Raw genomic sequence first — 20,165 nt, 5'->3', positions numbered from 1 at the left:
TGTGAGATCTGTGAGCTAATGATAAATCTGGTGGGGGTAAGTAGCGGCCAATCTGAAACACACAAACAACACCATCTGCTCATCTGCATTCCAAAAAGTCAGGGTTTTGCCCATGAGTCATACTCCAACCTTTTTACTCATTAGCACACCAAAAATTTCAAAATATGCAGCAAACTGAAAGTGATGATCATGCAACAGATACAAGAAAGTACCAAAATCTCCTTGGGGTTACCTCTCTGTTGTGGTAGATACACTCTGGTGTTTTCCATTCCCAGCATTAGAGAGCCTGTTGGCTTAATGGGTCTTAATTTGACCAATTCAATCCTTAAAGTGGTGCCCAGAAACAACACAATAGAAATAAAACCTAATGGCCTGGAAGGATTGAGACTGTGCGTATCCCTGTCTGACCTCCCTGTCGGGGCAATTGAGGACTCAACATTGTTTTCACTACTTGCATGACTTAACGGTACACGTGGACGTGATCAGGCATCCTGTTTTTCAACCCTGTGTATTAGCTTATTGGTAGATTTATTTCTCTGAGGTGACTGTTGGTGCTGGAGTATTTGAGAATGATTAATGAGGGGTTCCCTTAAGAGCTTGTTCTGCACAGGTGGCATGTTTAAGTTTATTAACCAGAAAAAAAACATGTAAACTAGAGATACACAATGTTATCCGCCTAATATTGGTAGATTGATTACAGGTATTCATGCACCATTGTCCTTGTCTCTTCAGCTGTCCCATCCAATAAAAGAAAAAATGCCCAAAATAATAACGTAAGACTAAAAATAATAGATCAAATTGACAATGCCTTCAGGTGTTATCATTGTTTCTGGGGTTTTACTTTTCAGGAAACAAGCTTGTTTTCATAAAAAAACAAGAAAACAAAAAAACATGTGCTTCATTTAGATTTAGGATACTAGTAGCTTTGTGCACGCACGCACGCAAGCGCGCACGGTGCCAGAGAGAGAAAGGGAGGAGATCTTAATGGAATATTTCACCCTGCAAACCTGTAGTTACTTGAATAGTAAAACTATTTAGGCTACTTAAAGCTTATACAAATTATGAAATTGTTTTATTTGCATTTATTTATTTATTTTTATTATCAGGGGATGCCCTCGGGTGTGAAAACTGTTTGGGACCTTTTCCTGAAATGATCTTGATTAAATTAAAAATAGGTCCTTAATTTACACACAGACACCAGCTGAGCAGACAAAGGGTCTGATGCATAGCAGGGAGATCGCACAAGAGGAAATATCTATATATTATCCTTGTTTGTACCCGCGGTTGTCACACAGCCAACATGCATCCAGACTAAAGAGGTCGTCAGAGTGCTGTGATAAACCAATCCTATTTACATATGTGTCCAAGTAGATATAAAAAGTAATATTCTAGTATGAAGATAGTGGGAAAATAATTGCCCCACCCTGGACAAGTAGATATTAAAAATAAATTTTCATTTTACTTCATGTTTAGTTCATGTTTGTGCTTCCTGGTTGAATTGGGGTTTAAAGGAGACGCATGACCTGTCAGTGGGCTCTTGCGTATGGGGGGTATACAATCTTGCGCTAGGTGCTGGTTGTGACTTCTACAGGAGGAATGATTCATGCAAACAGTCTTATGTAATATACGGTTATGGAATCAAGTTTAACCTTATTAAAGCAATTTAAGTAGCTTACAGGAGTGGGACCTGCATACTTCAAGGGTAGCTTTGGACTTCCTGTAGCACTCTGTGACACAGGATAATTGCTAATGAGCAACCATGCACAGTAACAAACATACTTCTAAATTAGGAAGGCAGTCAATGAGTCTTTCTTTTAGTTTCTCATGCTGTTGATGTTTTTCTCTCGTCTCTGTCAGTGTCTGTCAGCTTCTTCACATAGGATTCCCTGCCGACTGTTCTGCCAGTCTGGAAATAAACTGAAACCGTCACATGACGAGAAAGGTGTTAATTGGTGTCATGGTTAAAAAAACTGAAGAAGGGCTGGGAAGGAAAACCAAGGAATGATATTTTGTAGCAGAAATGCGCTCAGTAGCAGGAAATGAGATGGAAATAATGGTCAGAATAGCAGACAACTGTGTTAGTAGTGTGACTATGTTTTAGCAACAAATACATGTGTGATGTTAAGGAAAGAGTCTTTTAAACCATAGCCTGATTTATTTATATACTTATTTATCAAAGGTATAGTCATAAGTTGAGCATTTTACAATGTTAGTGGCATGAAAATGAAAGGTTTAAATGTGCTTTAGGTGGTGGAGGTACAAGACCAGCACCTTGTCCCTATGATCTTCACTCAGTCATAGACGCATTTGACTCATGTTAACCTGTATTAACAAGGATTCATATATTAATTATACCAACAAGGAGGATTATCCTTCGCCAGTTTGATCTAGTAACCTAGAACAAGCATGACTTCCTTCTGCAACAGTGTCAATATAGCACTATATGAATATTGACATTGTCATGTAAACAACATCCTTCAATTAATTAGGCTACTATGCATTATAGGCACTGTCATAAACCTATTTGTAATTTCAGCCATTGCTGTCTACAAAGAATGAGCCCTAAGTGACTTTTAGGTACAATTTTGAATAGATTTCCTGATTTTTATCCTTTCTCTTTGCTAGAACCTTCGGAAGATGGAAGGTGAGACTCGGGAGGACCCTTCAAAAGACCTGGATGAGCTGCAGAATGCAGACTGGGTAAGAAGAATATCTACTCACTGCATCAAGCACTACTTGTTTTGTGATTGTAATCTGTTAGCATTTTTATTGACCTTAATTGCACAAGTCATCACATCACATCTTACTTGTTCACATCAGGCAAGGTTCTGGGTGCAGGTGATGCGAGATTTACGAGATGGCGTGAAGTTGAAGAAAGTTCAGGAGCGCCAGTACAACCCACTAGCCATCGAATACCAGCTCACACCATACGAGATGCTGATGGACGACATCCGCTCCAAACGCTACAAGCTGCGAAAAGTCATGGTGAGAATTTTTACTGCATAAGCTAAAAAATATATATGAGACACTATTTTTTTAACCTGGATTTTCATCAAGTTGAACAATGTACTCTAATTCTAGGTGAATGGAGACATCCCACCGAGGTTGAAGAAGAGCGCGCATGAGGTCATTCTTGAATTCATCAGGTCGCGACCACCGCTCAACCCTGTGAGTAACACACAGTATGCTGTCAAAACATGCTTCCACACTGCTGCACAATTCAGCTTTCATTTTTAAAAGTTCTGATAGAAGTTGAACAACAGATTTAGCTTTAACTGTATCATGTAAGGACAGTGAATATCTGATAACTACTGATAACTACTGTCTACATTCAACATTGTTTCCAGTTGCTACACTAATATGCTGGCATTCATGGTAGATGCCAAATGCCTGGGTGTGAATGATAGGGAACATTAAATCACATGCATGTGACTTGATGTGACATTCGCACTTTGTCAACAACACCAGCATGTGATTATGAATACAATAGTTTAATGACCTCATGCAGAACAAAACAGACCCTCCTACTGTGGGAGATTTGATGGGAATGTCTCTTTGGGTCCTCATGGTGATGGCAGTTGAGGTCTCACTTGTTTGGTTGTCATGACAGGTCGCTGCCCGCAAACTGAAACCCCAACGCCCGCGTCCCCCGAGCCTCCACGAGCGACTCCTGGAAGACATCAAAGCTGAGAGGAAGCTGAGGCCCGTCTCACCGGACATAATCCGACGAACACGCCTGGGTCAGCAGCTCACAGTTACACACATTCACAGATGTTAACATGCACACATGGCCATTAAACTTACTAGTTTTACATAATCTGTAGAAATCTGTTTGCTTCGGCTCATTTAAAGCATGGCTGTTAACTGACTGCATGAGCTTAAAAACCATTAACCATGACTCAAACATTCTTAAGTACATCCGTCATGATTAGTTGAACAGCCCTCTTCCTGCATTGATCTGTCCACTTCATCAGAAGTGTCATAGTGTTTAAACAAGGACCACTTACAGCAGCTGTGAGCCTTTAGCTGATATATAGATCTACCGTCAGTCACTGCTGCAGTTCAAGCTAAATGTTCTGTAAGATCTTGAGTTTGAACTTGATTTTTTTTTTTTCGTTTATGTAACTGCCTTCAGTGTTTACTCATTCTTTACTATTGTATTTACTTTAGTGTTTACTTTTCCTTAAAGCTCATGTGAGGAGCTCTTTAACTGGTTATGACAAAGACTAAAATGAATACTAATAGCTCTTTATGGCCTACCACAGTAAATAAGACCTTCATCATGAGACTGACCTTTTCTAGTTATTTTTTATGTGTACCAATTTCCACAGCAACAATTCTAGATTCTTGATCATGGCATTTTACTGTTGAAAGAAGGCTGGATTAGACTTTTGGAAAGAAAAAACAACAATTTTTATATGTAATGAATAACATCAGAAAAGTGTTAATACTTACACTTCACTTCAAAATGAGCCTTAAGTGTTGTATTTATTTTTATAAAGCAGGCTGTATGTATGAGGTAGATAATCCTTAAGGTATGCTGTTAATTTCAGTTGAAGTTTTAAACTGTTTAAGGCTTTAATCAGATTAAAACAGTAAATATTCTGTCAATATATACCATACAGTGTTTCTGTGCGATGTACACAAGGCATCTTTTGTGAATGGATTTATGAGGCTAACATGGAGCAGCTGTTACATAATAACACATATGGGAGGCTGTGATGTTCTCTAAAACTGCTCCAAAGAAGTGTTTTTTAAAGAGGATCAAACTTTTTATGAACTCCCTTTTAACTTCCATGGATTTCTTTTCTCCTTCTTTGTTTCTTTTTTTTCCTCAAAAAAAAACCATGTGTGATTCTGTCAGTCATGCGACCTCTTAGCATGTCTTACAGTTTTGACTCATCAGGTAAAATTGCACGTCACCTTTTGTGTTCCTTTTGTTGTTCCTCGTGTTTCATTCCAGGCTATTTAAAGGCTAGCTTTTAGTTTCAACACAAACACGCGGACACACCTTTTTTTTTTCCTTTTCTTCATACTTGTGTTGTACAAGTGTGTATGACACATTCCTGTCACTTACTGGTTGTCGTTTACACACACCTACCGAAGCTGAGGAAAAGATGGGTTGACACAGTGCAAGATGATCTCACTGGGTGTGAAGTTCTGTACGTTTTTTTCTTGGAGGTAGTGTAAAGAAATACAAACTCAGAGCTGGTTCTCTGTATTTATGAATGATAAAAGCATGAACTATAAACAGTAGCTACTCACAGGGACTATCCATGCTTTAGGTGATGAGGGATGGCCATTGAGTCATAGCCAGTGGGGTGAGATTACAGATCAGTGCTGTGTCCCTGCAGCCAGTCACCCTAATCCGCTCTCACAGTGGATATGAAATGTTACATAACACTAGTACCAGCAGTCCTACCTCTGAGGAAGAGTTGAATGGGTGATGTCAGGCTGAATGCAGCATTACAGTTCAGAGAATGACCAGGATAATCCAGACGGATGTACCGGACTAACCTTTTGCACTGTGGCTGCACTCATTGTTTCACTCTGCATCCCTGCCACTTCCCATCATTCTACCTTCATGTTGTGCTTTCCAGCTCTACAAATGTGTGAATAAAAGCCACTGTCACACAGCATCCCCACAGTTCACACCTGGTTGGACAGATGTTTGTTGCTCTCATGCCCCCCCCCCCCTGTGGTTCCAGTGTGGTGTAAGGGATGGAAATGTACAGTTCTTTTGCGTTTTTTGCTGAAGGTTTTATTCCTTTAAATCCTTCACAGGTGCAGGGAAAAGCATCAGCACTCCTCAGGACTTATTCCGCAGCACAGGTAAAACTCAAAAAGCGACACCCCGTGGGTATTAAGACAGCCTTTTTTTCCCTTTGTAACAAAACTCTTTCAAGAAGAGAAATCGGTTACATAAGAGCATGTTTGAGGCTTATCTTGGTCACCATGTGGTCTGTGTATGCAGACTCTGCTGCATCATACATAACAATACAAAGACACCCATAGTTTACACCGGAGACGCAATGGCCAGCTGTTAAAAAAAGATAAGGAGAGAGGTCATGGGAACTCTTGGTTTACTTGTAATACACAACGGTTTATAAACAAAATCATATGTCTCCCCACCCACAGACACTCCTGATGCACCCAGGAAGTTGGCCATCAGCACCCAATCTTTGGCCAGTGGTACCACGGGACCCAACCAAGCCGGAGTGCTGCCGCTGAGTCAGAGGAAGAGGCTGCTCAGAGCGCCAACATTGGCCGAGCTGGATAGCTCTGAATCTGATGTAAGATATCATCCCTGTAATCAAATTCAATTTGTATGGTTGAATAATCTTTATGTTGTATCTCCTAATAAAATATGTCAATGTTTGCACAAGAATCAGGCCAAACTCTGATGATTTAATTGCCCTTGTTATTTCCAAAGTTAACAATAATTTATACATCATATTGGTTGAAAAATATGCAAACCAAAATTTCCAAACATGAGAATTACAGCTGCCCAAATAAGCTTAATATAGGCTTTTCCTGCCGTATATTTCAAAGTTATTTAAAGGATCATGTGACCCAGTGTCTTGTGATTGACAGGATGAACCCACACGGAGCAGCTCCAGTATGTCCACATCTTTACTAGATGATACATCACCAGAATCTGTCATAGGAAAGAAGGGTAAGAGCTTACCTCGAAATTATTCTGCTTTTACATACAAAAATATTATAGAAAATTGAAATTGTTGAGTCATTTTCAGTTTCACTAAATTTTTGTGTTTATGTGTCATGTCTTTTTTTTTCTTGCTCTGTTGGGTCCAGCTCCTCCAAAGTTCCTGCCCATCTCTGCCACGCCCCAGCCCGACAAGCGTCAGTCTCCTCAGAGGAGACACTCCATAGAGAAGGAGGCCCCCACCAGTGTTCGCCCTTTTGCACCTCCCTCTAGACAGAGCTCCAAGTCTTTGGTGGGTAAACTATACAGGAAATTTCTATTAGATTATTCAGGCTGAATTAATGAAAGTGTTTGGCCAACATCCCGCCTATATCCAGTTATTCTTTGATATAGCTATGATTAATCTTCTTAAAATATCATTGCTTCAAAATTCTCTCATCTGATCAGTTAAATGCAAATCAGCCAGCATAGCAGAATTTACTACAAGCAAACATGTGAATTGCCGTTTTGGTTGATAACAATTTGAATCAACTCTGACTAAATCTGCAGATATCTGTGGAAAAACAATAATTTATTTGTTACATTTTCTCTAGTCCTGTGACTGGACATTTGTTTTCCATGAGGTCATTGGTTTGCTGAGTAACTCTGTGCCGGTCGTATGATTCCAGTGTGGTTGATACAACTAATTGAAACCACAGGACAGGCTGCTGTGTGAAGGGGATTTAGAGGTTAATTTTCACCACTCACAAGTTTGATAGCAGACTTCTGGGCCAGACTTGAACCACTACTTTCAACTAGGCTACCCAAATCAGAAAACAAACACTTACTGGGAATGATTTTGTATCTTTAGCGTATTATAATATCTCTCATCTAGAGACCTTTTTTTTTTAATAAGAGCAGATGCTCAGCCTTTTTTCATGGATAGTAAGAGTTTTGGTTCCTAGTAGATGTAAAACAGTGAGATCTTTGTTGCAGTTCCCTTCCCATTCTCATACTCGCATTATGTCTCATTAAATGTTTACTCTGGTCAGCTGTTTCATGCTAAAGACTTAATGAAAGTTATTTTCTATTTCATATAATGCTGCAGCAGAGAGCGGATCCCAGAGCTGAGGTAACCTTTATTAATTGTCATAATCTCATTTAAAAAATCAGCTTCATAGTAGCATTCTTTAACCTGTTTTATAACCTTAGAGAAACATGGTGCCGGTTGTTAAGGGAGAGACGGGAGAGAGGATTTCTCCATGTGTAAAATGCAGGTCTGCATCATCAGTGGACAGCAGCTTTGATCGTTGGTGCCTGTAATGGAGCAGAAAAAATGAAATCATGAGATAAAGACTGCTGCCATCTCTCCTCAGTGAACTCTCCTCCTTCTGAGACGGAGGCTGTCAGATGATTTTTCTGTCATGGGATTTCCTGTTATGAAGTTCTGCTCTTATAAGATTAAAGTTCATGACACACGTGAACTTAAAAAAATGAACTGCAAGAAGTAAATACTACAGAAATTCAAAGAAACTCCAAGAAAACTAAGCTGCTTTGTATTAAGATAAGATAATCCTTTATTCCTCCCACAACAGGTAAATTTACAGTGTTACGGCAGCAAAATGGATAGAGCAAACATAACAATAAAGAGCTTTTAAAAACAGTTATTATTCAATTATTAGTAATTAAAGTAATTTGGTGTATCCTGAGAAAAATATGTACAGAACTAATAAGTAAATGTACCGTATATTAGCAGAACCAAATAACTATTGCACGTGTGGATGACAGAGAGTTGCAGCACTCTATGGTGCAAACCTCTTGAAATTTCCTCCGATGGATAAATGCAGTTCAAGATTTGTGTATCAGATTTGAGTGAGCATACCTGATTGAGTAGCATAAATGTAATACACAATACATAACATAAGACCCTGCCTCAGTTTGAATTTCCTGTTCCCTCTGTGTGCTGGTCAGGTGGGAGCTGCCAGCGGTGCTCAGGGCTCGGTATGTCACTGTCACCGCATGTCATCAAACTGAATCATCTCGGTAACAAAGTTCTGTGTAGGGAAGACATCCAGAATAACATGTTATTCAACAGAAGTGTATTAGGGAGTCTGTCTCAGAGACATGTTTGTACTGAAGATAGCTCAATAAAGGTCCAAAAGAAAACGCAGCAGAGGAATAATCTGTAAACATTTACAGCTGAGTCCCTCAACTTCTTATCCCAGTGTACTGAGAGTAAATGATTGGTGTGGAAGTCTCTGGAAAAACATTTTTTCAAGTTGAGACAAAACTAGATGATCTTTCTAGCTAGTTGGCAAATCTCCAAAGGCCTCCAAAGCTTTTAACTTGTCAATCGGGTGTGAGGACATAATGTAAAAATATATACCAGTGTATGAAAAACAGTCATAGTATAGTTCCATGTCCATTGGCCGATGTTATTGCTAAACTAATGGTGCAAAACAGAAACTTGTCCACATCCAGCCTGCTTAACTTCCAAATTTAGAACTATAGTAACTTCTTGAAGTTGTTTTTTGTTAGTTTGTAACATGGACCTGTGGTCAGGAATAAACTTGATGGAATAATTGAATGAAGCCAATCGCTTCAGACCGCCGTCATGATGGCAGTGTTGCATAACCAGCATGCTCCGTGTTTCTATTCATTATCACACAGTGGAAGCATCTGGTGTACTCATGTTTGTCATTTTATGGCATGCTGGATCATTTGGTAAAGTGGTGTGTGGTAGATGTTTTTGATTTTGGTTGTATTACATAATGTCTTCATGCGCATGGTGTGAGTCTCATTAGCACCTGGAATGTCACTTCATTGCTGTTACTCTCCTCTTGGTGAATAATTTCTTAAACCTGCATGACTAAGGTTAGTTTATATTTTCTCTCCTTCAGGAGGAGTTCTGTTACCCAGTGGAGTGTCTGGCTCTGACGGTGGAGGAGGTGATGCACATCAGACAGGTTCTGGTCAAGGCAGAGCTAGAGAAATTTCAGCAGTACAAAGAAATCTACACAGCCCTCAAGAAAGGAAAGGTACACACCACCTGTAGATTTTTTGTCATTAGAGTGATCACTTTTTTTAATTCAGTGTTTGAATTCAACAGATTATTTGCACCTGTCTCACCTCACATCATTCTTTCCCCTCCAGCTTTGCTTTTCATGTCGGACCAAGAAGTTCTCCCTCTTCACCTGGTCCTACACCTGCCAGTTCTGCAAAAGGTACATTAAGTCACCATTACTGAAGCTACTCAACTTAAAAGCAAACTCATTTTTAAACATCATGGTCAATTTACAATCCTCAAGGAGAACTACTCAATACTTGAACACAGTTGTATAAAGCCTTTTGTAGTTCATCAAGTGATTTGCCTTAAGTAACATTTGGATCTGTAGACTACAAGGACAAGAGTGAGAAAAACTCTGTAGCCACTCCTCAGAACCAGGCTATGCTGGAGGCCACTATCATAAAATGTCTGCAGTCAAGTTGCATAATGTACAAAGTGTTTTTTCTCATTGAAAACAAATAAGTTGATAGTTGTTCTTCTCTGTTATTTGTTTATGGTCACTAAGGATTACAACTGTTAAAGGAATGTTACACTAAATCTGACAAGAATTCATCTTTTATCCTCCACAGGCCGGTGTGCTCCCAGTGTTCTAAAAAGGTAAGATGCTGTTTGTATCAAACACACCTTTGAGCTCCCACTCTAGATTTCATCTACCTGTCTGACACCTGTTGTTTTTCCCATGAACACCAGCATTTAAAACTATCTTTTATCCTCAGATGCGTCTGCCATCCAAGCCTTACTCCACCTTACCCATCTATTCTTTGGGTCCGAGCGCTGTGGCTAAAGACGAGGCAGGTGGAGCATCTGCTCCTCCTGATCCAGAAAAGAACCCATTTGGGTCCGGACAGGGCAGACACAGCCTGCGCAGAAGTGTTTACAAGTATGTTGCTGCGTATTATTACTTTTTTAATGGAGTAAAGATTTTACATTTTGTTGTGTTTTTTGACAAATTCTTCATCATTTTTTGTGTTCTTAGGTTTTCTAAGCACAGCAGCAAAGAAGGCCGCTCACACGATGAGCCCGAGCTGCCCAAGGAGCTGACGGAGGACTGGGCCACCATGGAGATTTGCGTAGACTGCAAAAAGTTCATCACGGAAATCATCTCCTCCAGCAAGCGCAGCCTGTGTGTCGCCACAAAGCGTGCCCGTCTCAACCGAAATCGAAAAACCCAATCCTTCTACATGTCCTCGTCTAACTCGGTCAACTTCAGGCCGTCTGAACGCGCCATCAGCGAAGTGTAGAAACTCCTTGTGCACTTTTGTTCACACCCAGAGATAGGTCGTCCAGTGAAAATATCAAGCCGTCCTCTTAGTGTAGATTTTTACACGGATTGGTTCGCTGTGGCAATAGAGCCAGTCCACCCCACCCCAAAGCTAGTGAAGGTTTTTTAACCTTACTCCGTCTCAGGAAAAGTTGGCATGCTATATTTGGTCATGACTGGTCAGGACAGTAGCTGCCAGATTACAAAGGAGAGCCATGTTTGTTTAAGTCTGATAATACAGGGCACGCTGTGTTACATGAAAAGATGGAGCTGTAGATGTTATGGACCTTAATTTACACTGCGGCCATTTTCCTCTGACCTCGCAGGGCGAGAAGCTTCAATGCTGATATCATGGCAAACTACTGTTTTCAGATACTAATCTGTAAAGGTGTAGAGTTTCTTCATATTGTAGTCAATTCTCTGCTTCAAAAATGTATCAGCTACAGAGACAATAAACAATGAAAATCTGGAGGGAAATTTGTCAATTTTCAGGATAAAACAACATATAGGATAACTTTTTAGCCACTTATAGAAAATAGCTAATGCGAGCATATCGGCATTTCAAAATGATATGTCATTAGCTGACATTAAATTTGCTTTTATATAAGTAGTTATTTGTTCCAAGCTAACATTATGTTAGCTAGAAATGTAATGATACATTTTTTATTTATTTCTTAATATTATTGTTAAGTAATTGTACATGAAACATAAGGAAAGCTTGAAGTCCCAGCTAACATAACAATAGCTTGGACACAGAACTAGTAAATGTGCAAGCTAGCTTGCCTAGTCTTGGTTGACATTATTTAGGAACTACTTTAAGCTAGCATTAGCTATTGTGCTAGGTAGCTAATGGGTTAGAAAATATGTACCATAACTTTTTAATGTGGCCAGACTTTCACTGTCACTTTTCTGTTTAGTTGCTAATTTATCAAGAAATGATAAACTGATAACATTTGTCAAGTACCTTTTATTCTATACCACTTATAACCTGGAATACAGTAGTGTGCCAGGAACACAGCTTTGAACTTCCTTGGAAAAAGGCCACTTTGTGAATTTGATAAAATGTTATAAAAGAATGTTTGTTTGACATTGGAGTAAGATCAGATGGAGCAGAAAAGCAGAAAGCTGCAGTGATAAACATGTAAATAGTACAAAAGCCCATCCCTAATCCAGTTATCCAGCTCCTGTTTACTTATAGCACTCAGGATAAACAACAGATTGTCTTTTGACAGAAAATGCACTGTACATCCTGCTGTCAGGTCTGTTGGGGTAGATCTCCACCTCTCCCCAGCCCCTCCCATCTTCTTCCAGTAACAATTATGCCAAATGTTACATCATTCATTTTTCTAGCCAGTTAAACTCATTCACAATGTTTTCTCATTATGCTGTAGGGACGGAGTGAGATATTTTGTGGGTGGGTATTTAGTTTTTAATGTATATTCAATTCTGTGCCTGGTGCCAAAATGTAAGTCTTTCTTTGAATGCCTTTTGTAGTTGCGGACCTACTGTACATATGTGTCATAAACTCAATGGGAGACATTTTTAAGGTAATCCGAGGTAACGTGTCCGGTCCTCTCCTGTTCCAAGCTGAGCAGTAGAAGCACAGAAATGTAGGGTTACCAGTGTGTACATGCTGTATATCTTAACTGTTTCAAATTTAATATAAAAATAACTTAACTTTTTAGAAGTATGATTTAACCATGCTTACAGATTTATGTTTGTGTCATGAAATTAAGATTTTATTTCTATTGTATAGTTTATAAATTCCTCAGTGTTAAAATTCTCCTAAAATCGCACTTTTATTTGAACAGTTTATTGTTTATGTTGGGTTTATTGTCTTAATTATTAACAAAAGTTATTAGAATATCTGTTTTTCATCTCTTGGGGGTCCACTGTGCCATTTCCCAGGGTTCCTTGTGAATGACTGTATGTGTGAATGGTTGTTGGAAATAATTAATAGTGAAAAAAACCCACTCAATTTAATTGAATGTAGGCATTTGAAGTGTATAACTGTCATTGAATATGCTTTATGAACTCTTACTTGCTTTAACAAAATAAATGGCACACAAACGTTCATATAGTGTCTTGTGACAGTTGTAAACAAATGAAAACAAATGAACAAGATAATGTTAAAAAAGATACTATGTTCCACAAAAAACATCCATGTTAGCCAGTTTTCTTTTAGACCTCTGTATGGAATGTATGCATGCTGTACTGTGGTCTGTTTTTATCAGAGAAGTTCTAATAAAATCCTCATGATTCTCAACATTGACTCGTTATTCTTTCACAAACCTACTTTTAAACTAGTGCACATTATTACAGAGTGCAAACAGCAGAGGGTGCTAGAGCTCAGAGAAGGACAATCTCCCTGACTTCTTCACATCACTCAGTGGTCTTCATGACATCAGGTGGTGGTAGGGGTGTACTGCAGTCATCAAATGTTTTACCACTTTGTCATCGCAAAACTGACACATTTAATTTGGGAGATTGGGCAGCATTACATATCAGTGTTGTAATGCAAACATTTTATTTGTAATTCTCTTACTACTTTTTTCCTGTTTGGTTAGAAGTGATGAAAATGCAATAATTCCAACACTGTCCATATTTTTTTCTTTCCTTCAACTTTTTTATTATGTACTCTTGTAACATCTTTTTCTCATTTCATATTCTTCCACTTCCATGATAAATAATGTTAAAAAAACTTAAACTTTCAAAGTTCTTAGAAACTGAGGCTTCATTTCACTTAAACAGTATTGAATGTTCATCTTGCTTTGTATCTTGATGAGTTAAGTGGAAATTTAGCCTACTTTAAGGGTGTGTATCAAAGAATTGTAAGTATTATAAATAACAATTACCTGTAGGCTACAAAGCCATAGAGGTTGGTGTATTTAATCTCAGAAGGATTTAAAACTGCCCCAGTATGCACCCATGTGTATCATAGTTTCAAAAAAGGAATTAAACTCTACTATCTATTTTCTTCAAATTCAATCTATTATTAATCACATAAATGTATTTAGAACAATAACACTTATTGATTTTAGGTCATACTTAAAATCACAATTCTTCACTCTTAGGCTGAAAAGTACTTCATATAGTTCCTACTTAATCTTATTAATCCGGCAGATTAATAAGATTTGGCCAAAAGCAATTTATGTCACTGGTATGATGACATTAGGCAGAATCCATGTTTCTCTTTATGTATTTTTTTCTTCACCATACAACTGCAGTAAATTAATCTATTCATACTGTGAATGAAATGTTATCCCTTGATGGGTTAGTAACAGACTCTAGAAATAACCTGCCAGGCCACAGCCTCCCTGAAGGGTGACCCTCACACACTGGTTTCTATGGAAAGACAGCCAGCAAACACAATAAACAGACTCAATGGGCCGAGTGTTTGGCAACAGCTCAACAAAAAGTTGAACTGGCTGTTGTTCTGAAATGCTGCTCTGGCTAAATGAGTGAAGCAGATGATTTCTGACTCATCCGAGTTACTCTGTCTGCTCCGTGTCTTGTGAACTGGGGAAAAACATTTTAGACGTTCTGCATGTGTGTTTCTCATTATAATATGTTTTGACATCAGAGTCCCCAAGCAGACACAGGGGGTTATTTAGAGGCATTAGCTAACAGGTAATGTCTGTACACATATTCTGCACAAGATTGGAAAATCATTGGGAGAGGGCTACAAGATAGTCTTAGTTTTGGTTTCATTTGTAGTATGTAGAGTTTTAGTCCAAATGACACTTCAGTACTATTTCATACCTCATGTCTAACTCAGATTACCAAATGTTGTGGTTACTTTCTCCTGCCATCACACTCAGGTTGGGAAGCTCAAATGCTTCTATTATATCATAATACTGTGTTTAACATCCAGTTTGTCATCATAGATTAGGAGCTAAAGAGACAATTAATTAAGTACATCCGGCCTTATTTTAAAAGTAAAACAAATATTTGATGACCCACCTGCTACCTTTAGACTGACTAATATTAGCTACTTTTTAGCTAATGGTAATGTCAGCTAGTACTGCTAATTTTACCCTAGCTAACTGTGCTGTCAAATATGTTGTTTTAACTTAAAACATAACCAAACTCTGTTCCAGATTTTAACAGTTCATTGTCTTTCAGATGCGGATCAAAACTGTTAGTAATATCCAATGGATTTTGGGATTCGCTAACAAGAGTCATGTGACCTAATGACAGTTTGGACAGCTGATGAAATTCTCCCTTTTTCTCATCAGCAAGTTTAAGTGTTTCTTACAAGTAAAGGATTAAAATGCCAGTGGGGAATCTGATCCAACGTCTATTCCCTAAATTAACCAGTGGTCTGCCATACCACACAAACAGTTAGCCTCTCAGGAGACTGAGTAACAGGATATTTAGCCTACATACAGAGCTCCTCTTGCCAGATGATCTGTATGCCAAGAATGGCATAAAGCCTAAAAGGTGGAGGCTGGCACATGGTAGGCATAGATCTGTTTAAACCAGCATATTCATTACACACTGGATAGAGTTTTTTCACTTTCTATTCTATTTCTTATGATGCAGTACTGTGGTGGACGTTGTAGTGGTAATAAATGAGGCCCATATTAAGGAAAATGTGTCACCTGATAGCCAGTGAACACGTGTCTGTGTCAACAATGTTCCCTTGAGTATGGGGTAAACATGACACAGCCAGTCCCAGATAAATGGAGACAAATTTAAATCGCCACAAAGTTCAATCAGTCTGTGCAGGCTCAAAAAAGACTGCATTTTGTTCATGAGACTTCAAAGCAATGCATTAAAAGAAGAAATACATAAGTAACAGTGTACTCTTCTAAACCAAACAGGAAAATCAATATTTAAAATAAAAGCATGATTTGTAAAAAAACATAAAGGGAAAAATATGAAATCAGAAAAAGTCAATTATGCAATGTGCAGCAAAACATTGTGCATCAGTGACGCATTCTTGAACAGATAGACAGATAGACATCTTGGATAATCCAATCCAACATGTTAACATGACAGCCATTTTCCTCCAACATCATGCTAAAAGAGGGAAACTCAACTCCTGTTACAATATTGTTCTGCTGTGCTCGAGTTAGTTCAACATATTTAAAGTTAAGACCTATTTTATACAGTCTTTGGTTAAGACAACATATTTCATAACACATTAGCTCATCAGCTTAGACAATGGCTAATGCTAGCGTTCAACCATTTTCTAGCAAACACTTCAGTAGCTAAAACATTAAATGCTAAATAAAAGTTAAAAAGCTAGAACCTTATGGCTTTTCATTTTATCATGTATCATGTAGCAACCGCCCAACTGCAATATTAGCTTTAAGCATTTTCCTAGCTATCTGTAGCATCTTCTAATGCTAGCTGTTGTCCGATTTTTCTACAGGGTTTCTGAATGTTGAGTGTCTGAGTGTTGTTTAAGCCTTAAATAAGGCTGGATTTCCCTCTGGATTTCCACTGTTTGTAGTGTTCGAACATTGCTGTTGATCAGTTAAGAGGCTGTGAAATGATAGCATTTTATCAGATACCCTAAATATGACGAATAACCTAAGCTTTGCAACATTAGCATGGCTTTAGAGGAAAATGGCAGCTGTATGAATGTAATCTGTGGGTTGATATTAAAGTGCCACAGCACTTGTTACAAGAACACATCAGTAAATGTATGCTCCATACTGGTCAGGAGAGTAACAGGGCCAAACAGCTATGTGGTAGGTACTGGAGGCTGTAGAGGCTGTAAACCCTGAAAACATTCTGGCTATTTCTAGTCCCTGTTGCCTTTAGTAGGTCATTGCATCCCCTGTCTACCACACACTTGCGCTTCAAGGCAGTGTTGTCACAAGTCCTTAAATCATCATAGCTGCCTGTGAAGCCATTTTCATGGAGAAAATCCGAGTAAACCCCCAATGAACTGCTCATTGTGAACTAAGCGCTTTTATGAATCTGAAACATTTCATCTTTCTATGCATCTTCACACTAGAGAGTTACAAACAATCATTTTCATTGTCTACTTTTTCTGGATTTATTGATCATGAGTTTGGTCTACAACTGTAAGAAAATATAGAATAATGCTGATCAGTGTTGTCCAAAGGCCATATTGACTTCTTATAATATTTTGTTCTGTAAATGTATTTTACTGTCATTTAAGAGTAAAAGAGGAACAGTAAATATTATCATTAAAGAAGCTAGGGTCATACATTTTTGCATTTTTTGAAGGAAATTCTTAATCCAATCCACCATAATTGTTCTCCTTAGCAAGTGCACTCTGATCAAAGCAGGTGGACCCAGGAGGAATGTATTTTCTATAAAGTGCAAATTTAGAAGCTGTCAGCTCCTTCACAGGTTTTCAAGACGAGCCTACATGATTTAGCAGCCAGATTTGTATTTAACAGTGACAAGGAAGTCAACTGCAGCTGCCAAGATTTGATAGTCTGTTTATACATATCTGGGAAAATACCACCTTTAGTTACCATCAAACAAGTGCAGCTATCTGTGGAAAGAGCTTTTGCAGTATGTGTTCCTAGACAGCTGTTTGTTATGTAAGAGCGTCTACCACTCGTCATCTCTTGGATTCACAGTTAAGTTCAACACCAGGTGCCTCAGACATGACACCTCTGCTGTTTATCTGAGCTCCCCTTTAGCTCAGTGAAAGTCTGCCTGGCTTAACATGCCGCTAAGCTGTGGCAGAGACTGAACTACGTGAAGGAATGCAGCCAGTTTGAAATGGTTTCCCATTTGAGTAGTTATAGGCCAATCAGTCCTGGCTGAGGGGAGGTAAGGAACATGTAGCAGAATTTCTGCAAAGTGGCTGACTGGATGGTGAGTCATGGCGGGATGGGTCTGTTGGAAACGCAGACTAACGGTAGGGATCCATGGTCAAATAGCTTATAAGGCAAAGAACCTTTTGAGGTCCAAACGTCTGTCTTTGGGTCATAACACTCAAAACAGTCCGAGTCCTCAATAACATCCTGGCTGTTTAGGATGCGTCCACCGGTGACATAGAGCTTGTTGTTGATCACTGTAGCACTGTGATGCATCCGCCGCTCCTTCAGGTTTTCACACTTCACAAATTTGTTTGCCTTGGTGTCATAGGCAATCATTCGCCTCGTGTAACCTAGAGATTAGATTTTCAGTTAGCCATCTTTGAAGAAATATATTGAGAGACAGACTCACACATTATTGCTTTGGTATTTTCATTGGATTTGTTGGCCACTGGACAGACATGACGCCAGCCTTATCATTCAATGATATTCTGTTAACCCAATGTACTGAAAAGATACAACAAAATGGCATCTAAAATGTTAAACTGTTACAACTAAAAAGCATTCACCTCCTATGATGTAGATCTTGTCTTCAATGACAGCAGCAGGAGCACAAACGTTTTTCACTGTTCTCGTCTCTAGCCTTGACCACATGTTACGAGCGATGTGATACACCTGTTGAGACATCAGAAACAATAAAAAGAAGTCATTCTGTTCACTACAACGTGAAAGATTTTTTTTGGTGACTGTGCAAAATTTGGTGACTGTGCTAACTTGTTTTTTATACACAACTATGTAAATTAAACTTAAAGAAATGTCTGCCAACAACATATTGCATGGATTTCAGGGTCAGTTTTTTTTCTACCTGAATCAGCCTGACTGGATTCTGCATGGCGTCCTCGCCACCAAACACATAGATCCTCTGGTCGCTGGCTGCCACAGCTGGATGTAGCACTGCTGTAGGCATTGGTGCCATGGCCTCCCATTGGTTAAACATACTGTTATATCTCTCTACTGACTGAGATATTTTCTTGTCTACTCCAATGCCTCCTAAAACAAAAATAAAGTGCAGATAGGACACACTTTGATGTGCATATCGAGGCTCCAACATGGGCTCAGCTGTCCGCCACTGGTTGGTCTTGAGGGAGAGCGTGTAAACTGTTGAGCTGACTGAACTGTCACCTGATGACATACAGAGGCTGAGCCCACCAAGCACATAGAGGATGCTATGAATGCACACATATGCAGCTTTGTAAAGACGTAGAGGGAGCTTTGCCAACCACTGCCAACGGTGGGTTCTTTCATCATACAGCAGGGCTTCTCTGGATGTCTGTTCATTGTTTTTGCGTCCACCAACAACCACCAGTGTTTCTCTGCAGGTGTAGCGTCGTGGTGTGGTCCAAAGCGGCTTGAGCTCCCGGGTACACTTGGTGCTGACTGTAAGCATAAGGCGACGTACTGAATCGATAATCTCAGTACAAAGAGTGGAGGATTGCACAAGTGGGTCATTGGCAATAAACTGGAAGAGGTATGTAGGATGGATGTAGCGAAGACGGACTTTTTTGAAGAGGTCATGGATTGCACCTTGCCTGGAGAATGGGTCATGGTGGATCCATGCAAGGAGGGTCTCAAACACTTGCTCCTCTTCAGCACAAAGTCGGTCGTCCTCGAGATAACACATGAGCTCAGGAAGAGTCAACTCGCTGAAGTCCTCTGTGGCAGCGACATCAGAGAAACACCTCACAGCCATCTCCTTTGCCCTCTCCTTCAAACTCTCGCAGTGCAGAATCTCAGAGAGTCGTATCATGCTGAGACAATTTTCTGGACTGAGCTGCTTCTGAAGGAACAGGGAACAGGCCTCAAAAAGACCCCCATAGTGAAGCATGGATGCTGCCTGCATGAGAGGCAGTACAATCTCCATGGTGATTGTGATGCAGCCTGTGTAGACATAGTCCACGATGCCAGTGAGGACTTCAGAGGAGACTCCTTTTAGATTCACCCGGGCCTGACTGCTCTCCAGAAAGTTGCTGCAGAACATGGCGCGGAAGTACGGGCTGCTGGACACCAGGACGTTCTTGTGACAAGGGATCTCCTGGTGCTCTGTGCAGAGCAGAACGTCTGTCAGGATGCGCTCGTGACGGAGGATGTTGAGCTGGGCAAGAAGGTGAGAGGAAAGTTCTGAGTCTTTGAAAGAGAAAACTTCTCGTGGTCTACAGGCCATTCTGTGGAAAGAGTAACAAATGAAAGACAGAAATTTTTGTTGTGCTACTACTTGTTTTTTTTTAATCCGAAACACGAGTACTGATGAAATTATACTGGTTTTGCAGTTATATCAAGCTCCACTGACTGGGATGCTGTCATCGGGAAACAAGTCTAAAAAGCAGAGGTAAGCTGTAGAGGACTTTATGGTACCCCATAAGCAGTTTCCATGACATATAT

General features: G+C 39.5%; 2 protein-coding genes across 9 annotated transcripts in view; one reads left to right on the top strand and one right to left on the bottom strand.

Moving 5' to 3' along the window:
* The window catches only part of spire1a (spire-type actin nucleation factor 1a), a 31,171-nt gene extending 17,931 nt beyond the window's left edge, over positions 1–13,240 (top strand). Inside the window, exons 5-19 of one of the 8 annotated variants that reach the window (XM_034704778.1) lie at positions 2,626–2,700; positions 2,821–2,985; positions 3,082–3,168; positions 3,611–3,740; positions 4,865–4,906; positions 5,785–5,832; positions 6,139–6,293; positions 6,595–6,676; positions 6,817–6,959; positions 7,758–7,778; positions 9,547–9,684; positions 9,800–9,870; positions 10,283–10,310; positions 10,430–10,593; positions 10,690–13,240. In XM_034704778.1, the coding sequence (XP_034560669.1) occupies positions 2,626–2,700; positions 2,821–2,985; positions 3,082–3,168; positions 3,611–3,740; positions 4,865–4,906; positions 5,785–5,832; positions 6,139–6,293; positions 6,595–6,676; positions 6,817–6,959; positions 7,758–7,778; positions 9,547–9,684; positions 9,800–9,870; positions 10,283–10,310; positions 10,430–10,593; positions 10,690–10,954 (1,614 nt within the window). In that variant the 3' untranslated portion in view covers positions 10,955–13,240. Of the gene's footprint in view, positions 1–2,625; positions 2,701–2,820; positions 2,986–3,081; positions 3,169–3,610; positions 3,741–4,864; positions 4,907–5,784; positions 5,833–6,138; positions 6,294–6,594; positions 6,677–6,816; positions 6,960–7,754; positions 7,779–9,546; positions 9,685–9,799; positions 9,871–10,282; positions 10,311–10,429; positions 10,594–10,689 lie in introns of all 8 variants that reach the window. The other 7 variants (XM_034704777.1, XM_034704780.1, XM_034704779.1 and 4 more) reach the window with 7 other exon arrangements.
* Positions 13,241–17,041: 3,801 nt separating this feature from the next.
* Positions 17,042–19,947, bottom strand: klhl38a (kelch-like family member 38a). Its single transcript, XM_034705199.1, has 3 exons — positions 18,592–19,947; positions 18,296–18,401; positions 17,042–18,079 (listed from the first exon to the last, which is right to left on the bottom strand). The coding sequence occupies exons 1-3, from the start codon at positions 19,945–19,947 to the stop codon at positions 17,790–17,792; spliced, it is 1,752 nt and encodes a 583-aa protein (XP_034561090.1). The 3' UTR covers positions 17,042–17,789.
* Positions 19,948–20,165: the final 218 nt, after the last annotated feature.

This window comes from Notolabrus celidotus, chromosome 16, assembly GCF_009762535.1.
Source record: "Notolabrus celidotus isolate fNotCel1 chromosome 16, fNotCel1.pri, whole genome shotgun sequence".
NCBI classification, from domain to species: Eukaryota; Metazoa; Chordata; class Actinopteri; order Labriformes; family Labridae; genus Notolabrus; species Notolabrus celidotus.
This window is presented reverse-complemented; position numbering and strand designations above follow the sequence as displayed.

Coding starts and splice junctions, on each gene's coding strand:
- klhl38a (XM_034705199.1), bottom strand. CDS start 19,947: ATGGCCTGTAGACCACGAGAAGTTTTCTCTTTCAAAGACTCAGAACTT. Junction 18,402..18,591: donor ATCCAGTCAGGCTGATTCAG/GTAGAAAAAAAA, acceptor ATGTCTCAACAG/GTGTATCACATCGCTCGTAA. Junction 18,080..18,295: donor CAAGATCTACATCATAGGAG/GTGAATGCTTTT, acceptor TCTAATCTCTAG/GTTACACGAGGCGAATGATT.